At 42.4% G+C, this 5,997-nt stretch overlaps 1 protein-coding gene across 1 annotated transcript; it reads left to right on the top strand.

Moving 5' to 3' along the window:
- LOC8067379 (putative ripening-related protein 6) lies at positions 3,714-4,130 on the top strand. Its single transcript, XM_002466996.1, has one exon. The coding sequence runs from the start codon at positions 3,714-3,716 to the stop codon at positions 4,128-4,130; it is 417 nt and encodes a 138-aa protein (XP_002467041.1).

The raw sequence follows: 5,997 nt of genomic DNA, 5'->3' as shown, positions 1-5,997 counted from the left end.
CAGCCTTGTTTAGTTCACCCTGAAAACCAAAAAGTTTTCAAGATTCCTCGTCACATCGAATCTTGTGGCACATGCATGAAACATTAAATATAGATGAAAACGAAAACTAATTACACAGTTTAGCTGTAAATCACGAGACGAATCATTTGATCCTAGTTAGTCTATGATTAGATAATATTTGTCACAAATAAACGAAAGTGCTACAGTACCGAAAACTTTTCACTTTTCGGAACTAAGCAAAGCCTAAGTGAGAAAAGGATTCGTATCGCAGTCCTCAAACAAGAGGTGCGATTTGACACTTGCATACCATCCCGGCCGCACGCACGCGCCTAGTACTTAGGTTTTGTTTAAATTTATTTTTTTTATTTTAACACCGCAGCACTTTTATTTATATTTAATAAACATTGTCTAATCATGAACTAAATAGGTTTAAAAGATTCGTCTCGTGATTTATAGGTAAATTATGTAATTACTTATTTTTTATCTATATTTAATGTTATATGTATGTGCCGTAATATTTGATATGACGAAAAATTTTATAAATTTTTAGGTTTGAGTGCATCTAAATAGACCCTTATTTAAACCCCTCAATGCTCATAGCTGAAGCAACAAGTGCACAGCACGGCTAGCTAGATCTAGTAAGCCAGCCAAAAGCAGCGCAGGGACGCACAGCAACAATGGCGAGCACCAAGCTTGCGTTCATGGCCGCCGTCGCGGTCCTGCTTCTGCAGTCGTCGTGGTGCGCCGTGGCCCGGGCCAGGCACCACCACCACCCAGAGGTGTCGCCCTAAGGTGGTACACCCGCGGTGATGACGGTGAACTCGTTCGAGAGGGGTGGGGATGGCGCGAAGGCTCGTCGGAGTGCGACGGGCACTACCACAGTAACGGTCATGGACGAGTGCGACTTCCACCAAGGTTGCAACTTGCAAGAACAACATCGTTGGCACGTCCCAGGCCATCTGGGACGCGCTCGGGCTCGACTCCAACATCAGCGTGGTTCCTGTCACCTTGTCCGACGCCAAATCGAATGCATCGCCGTCGTCGGCCGGCAAAGCCCAGCAAGGATGTCTGTGCCACGCGTGCGCGCTCTGGGAATTTGCTGCTATGTTTGTGTTTGTGTTTTATGTTGAGTGTGTCTCACGCACCCTGGCATCATGCTGTGCGGATGACAACTTAACTCAAAGCCTTGCATGCGGTACTTGCAAAGTTGCTACTTCAGGCCTTATTTAGTTTGCAAAATTTTTAGGTTTTGGCTACCGTAGCATTTTCGTTTTTATTTGACAAACATTGTCCAATCATAGAGTAACTAGGCTCAAAAGATTCATCTCATAAATTACAGCTAAACTGTGTAATTAGTTTTTATTTTCGTCTATATTTAATGCTTCATGCATGCGACCAAAAATTCGATGTGACGGGGAATCTTAAAATTTTTTACGAACTAAACAAGCCTTCATTCCGTTATTGCTGTCTGTAGTCCCGGGTTAAAAACTTTGGTTTGTTTGGGCCTTGATTAGATACACCCAAAAACTCAAAACTTTACAAGATTCCTCATCATATCGAATCTTGCGGCACATGTATGGAACATTAAATATAGATAAAAAAATAACTAATTGCACAGTTTATTTGTAAATCACGAGACGAATCTTTTAAGCCTAGTTGCTCCATGATTAGATAATATTTATCAAATAAAAGCGAAAGCTGCTACAGTGTCAAAATCCAAAAAGTTTTTGGTTCTAAACAAGGCCTTAGTTGGCAAAAAAATTTACAAATTTTTTTTAGATTCTTTCCATCTCATTGAATCTTGCGGTATATGCATAGATGATTAAATATAGATAAAAAAATAACTAATTATACAGTTTATCTATAATTTTACAAGACAAATTTTTTTAAGCCTAGTTATTAGTCTATAATTAAACAATATTTGTCAAATACAAACGAAAGCGTTACAGTATTTATTTTCCCACATGGTTTAATTATGACAATTGACAAGTACTCACCTTGCCGCTATCCGTCTGCTTCGCTTGGGAAGTGGGGGTGGTGCATGTCCACCGATGGTTGTATCATCTCGGCAGGAGTGGCAGCGGCTTCCTCTTTGTAATTCGTTCAGTGAAGTGCTTGAGGCGTCTTCTGACCAAGGTCGTTTGAGGTGAAGGAGTGTGGTTGACATTGACCATCGCTGCCATGATCGTCGGGTCGTCGTGTTGATCTCCTACGGTAGTTGGCGTTGGCCAGCGCTGGGCTCGTGGGCAGGGGAGGAGTGGCTCCGTGTCCTCCATACTCAAAATTTAAGTCGTTTTTGACATGACTTAGGAAACCAAGGGTGACTAATTAGAGTGTATCCCCTGTTTACCTTTATTAAATACGATCTCAGATAAATAATATTTGCTCGATTGGTTAGCAGTGTGAAGCCCTGGAATAGGAGTCCCAGGTTCAATCCCTCACTGGTTCACTTTAATTTTGAGTATGGAGTGAGTACTCAATAGTATTTCATATGGTTATAAAAGTAGATGTTATAAAAAATTGTATTTTCATAAGTACTGAAAAGAAGTAAATTATTCACATTTACTGTCATGTAAGTTGAACAAGTACACGTTTGCTATTTGGTATCATAATGTTATTATTGTATTATATAAATTTGGTCAAATTTTCATATTTACTGCCACGTAATTTGAACGAGTACACACCTATTTGGTATCATAAGTGTTGTTATTTTATTTATATACTTAGTTAAGATATAGCATAGTGAATGAGCGAACGGTCCAGTTATGAGTTTGTTGTCTTAATTAGGTCTTGTTTAGTTCCAATTTTTTTTACAAAATGGATATTATAGCACTTTCGTTTGTATTTGACAAATATTGTCTCATCATGGACTAATTAGGCTCAAAATATTCGTCTCGCACATTATAAACAAACCATGCAATTAGTTATTATTTTTATTTGTATCTATATTTAATGCTTTATGCATGTGCCGCAAGATTTAATGTGACGAGGAATATGTTTTGTAATTTTTTTTGGAAACTAAACAAGATCTTACTACAAAATCTGGCTCGTGAGGCGCATATATCGTAATTTCCTCAAGTTAAATCAAAATTTTGAACGTACACAATTCACTATCATCCGTGCTAAATTCAGTAGAGGGCATGCTGGAAAAGTAAGGAAACTTTAGAACTTATAAGTAGCAGCAAACCTGTACTAACTTTTTAGCGAAGTGAACGTGCTCCATGTCATAACTGGGTTCTAGAATGATGAAGCAGGATACCCCGTATTATATTTCTCTCGACGATGATGAACGAACACACATGTGCGTCATTTCCATGGGAGCCCTTTCGCTCAGATTAGGTGTCACGGACTCACGGTCGACGCCTCGACCTTCTCACACTTTCTACTCCTTAGGTATTACCGGTGTAACACATTAGCGACACCATCAAATCCAAAAGCATCGTTTTTACAGCGCACTGGTCCTGGTATATATCGGCTATCGATAGTACCGGAAGAGTATCGTACTTCTCTAAGTAAGAAAAAGGATTCGTATCGCAGTAGTCCTCAAACAAGGGGTGCGATTTGACACTTGTGCATACTATATCGATCGTCCCTGCCGCACGCACGCGCACCTATTTAAACCACTCAATGCTCATAGCTGAAGCAACAAGTGCACGGCTAGCTAAACCTAGTAATAATAAGCCAACCAAAAGCCGGGGCACACAGCAGCAAATATGGCGATCACAAAGCTTGCGTTCGTGGCCGCCGTCGCCGTCCTGCTTCTGCAGGCGCCGTCGTGGTACCCGCAGGTGTCGGCCCAGGGTGGTACGCCCGCGGTGATGACGGTGAACAGCTTCGAGAGGGGCGGCGACGGCGGAGGCCCGTCGGAGTGCGACGGGCACTACCACAGCGACGAGGACCTGATCACGGCGCTGTCCACGAGGTGGTACGCGGGAGGGAAGAGGTGCTTCAAGCCGATCCGCATCACGAGCACGCAGACCGGGCGCACCGTGGAGGCAACGGTCGTGGACGAGTGCGACTCCCACCACGGCTGCAAGAACAACATCGTCGACACGTCCCAGGCCGTCTGGGACGCGCTCGGGCTCGACTCCAACATCGGCGAGGTTCCCGTCACCTGGTCCGACGCCTAATCGAATGCGCATGCATGGCCATCGTCGTCGGCCGGCAAAAGCCGGGCAAGGATATAGATGTGTGCCACGCGTGCGTGCCCCGGGAATTTGCTGATGTGTCCGTGTCTGTGTTGAGTGTGTCACGCAACCTGGGCTCCTTGCTGTGCGGATGACGACTTAAGTAAAGTCTTGTGGTCGACTGTTGTGTTCCCGGCCGATTGATGGGGACGGAACGGTGTGTTGTCGTTGATGTGTGTCCGTAGCCACTCTCGAGGCAGACTTCGTCGTGGCAGAATAAAACTATATACTCCCTCTATTTCAAATTATAAGTCATTTCAAGAATCTTGGAGAGTCAAAGCATTTTCAAGTTTGACAAAAAATATAGTGAAAAATATAAAGATTTATATCATAAAATAGGTACATTATGAAAATATAACTAACAAAGAATCTAATGATACTTGGTTGATACCAAAAATGTTATTATTTTGCTATATAAATTTGGTCAAACTTGAAAAACTTTGACTCTCCAAGATTCATGGAATAACTTATAATTTGGGACTGAGGGAGTATATTGCAAGCGGTACTTGCATTGCAACTTCATTACGCTGTTGCTGTCTGTAGTCCCAGACGATTGGAAACGTCGGTTTGTTTTGTGAGTGGCGTGTGTTCCTGACGCATTGTTGTGCTCACATGAGAATCTGGATCTGTTTACGATGCCAACCATTGAGTAGTCGACAACCAGTGAAACCGGCCGATAATCAAGAAGAGGCGGGCCGTGTTGAGCTCCGGCCCACTTGTCGACTCGATCAGTTGGTCGACACTAGAGACAAACACATCAACTTCACATGAGATATACAGTACTAGGGAGTACTCAAATAGTACTTCATATATGTACTGAATAAAAGTACATTATTCACATTCACCACCATATATAAATTGAGCGAGTCCACACTAACGTATTTTCTTACCTCGAGCGTACCATTTAAAGGTTGTCATCGTTGACACTTGACACGGGATAACCTAGCTTAGCTCGATCTGTCCGTATAAACTGGACTAAGAGCAACGTCAATAATAAAAGCCAAGTATTTGGCTATAAATTAGCTAAGTTATACAATAATTATCTCCTATTTATCTATAAAAAAGTTTTTTATTATTATATAGTACCGTAGCATATCACTACAGCCAAGGGGTTTTCACTGTAAGGGCGGCTGGTGATGCAACCGCCCTGATAGTGCATTTTCCATCAGCACTAGGCTAGTTAATCACGAGCCGCCCTTACAAATAGCACAGTAAGAGCGGCTGGTAACACGAGCCGCCCTTACAAATGATTGCATTTGTAAGGGCTGTTGTTGATCCAGCCGCCCTTACTGTGGGATTTGTAAGGGCGGTTCGTGATCCAGCCGCCCTTACAAACTTATTTCTAAGGGCGGTTGGTGATTCAGCCGCCCTTACAAATCACGACTATATATATGGCTGCAGCCTTCTTCCTCCTCGGGTCACTCACTCCAACCCGAGGAGATAAGGTTGGGAGGCCTTGGGCACCTCCTAAAAATTGCTCTAGTGAGGGGAGGAGGTTTTGGTCTCAAAAACTATCATGGGGAGCTTAGAAAAGGTAAGAAAATGCTATTCCAACACTTTAATTAAAGTTTTAGTGGTTGGTTAGTGAGTAATTTGAGTTTTGCTTTTCTCTCTCTTCCATGGTGCTTGAGCTTTGTATGGAGCAAATTAGACCCTTGTTCTTAAGCTATTAGTTGGAATTAGTTAGAGATATGAGCTTGCCCTCTTTATTGGTCGTTCTTGCTTGATTTTAGTGGTGATATATTTCACTCTATCATGTATGTTCATCTAGTTCTAGATCTAGGATTTGCTTTTTAATTTTTTTATTTAT

This window comes from Sorghum bicolor, chromosome 1 (genome assembly GCF_000003195.3).
Source record: "Sorghum bicolor cultivar BTx623 chromosome 1, Sorghum_bicolor_NCBIv3, whole genome shotgun sequence".
NCBI classification, from domain to species: domain Eukaryota; kingdom Viridiplantae; phylum Streptophyta; class Magnoliopsida; order Poales; family Poaceae; genus Sorghum; species Sorghum bicolor.
Note: the sequence above shows the minus strand (reverse complement) of the source record. Positions and strands in the feature narration are given on the sequence as shown.

Bases quoted from the DNA above. Each gene is read 5' to 3' on its own strand.
- LOC8067379 (XM_002466996.1), top strand. From the start codon at position 3,714: ATGGCGATCACAAAGCTTGCGTTCGTGGCCGCCGTCGCCGTCCTGCTT.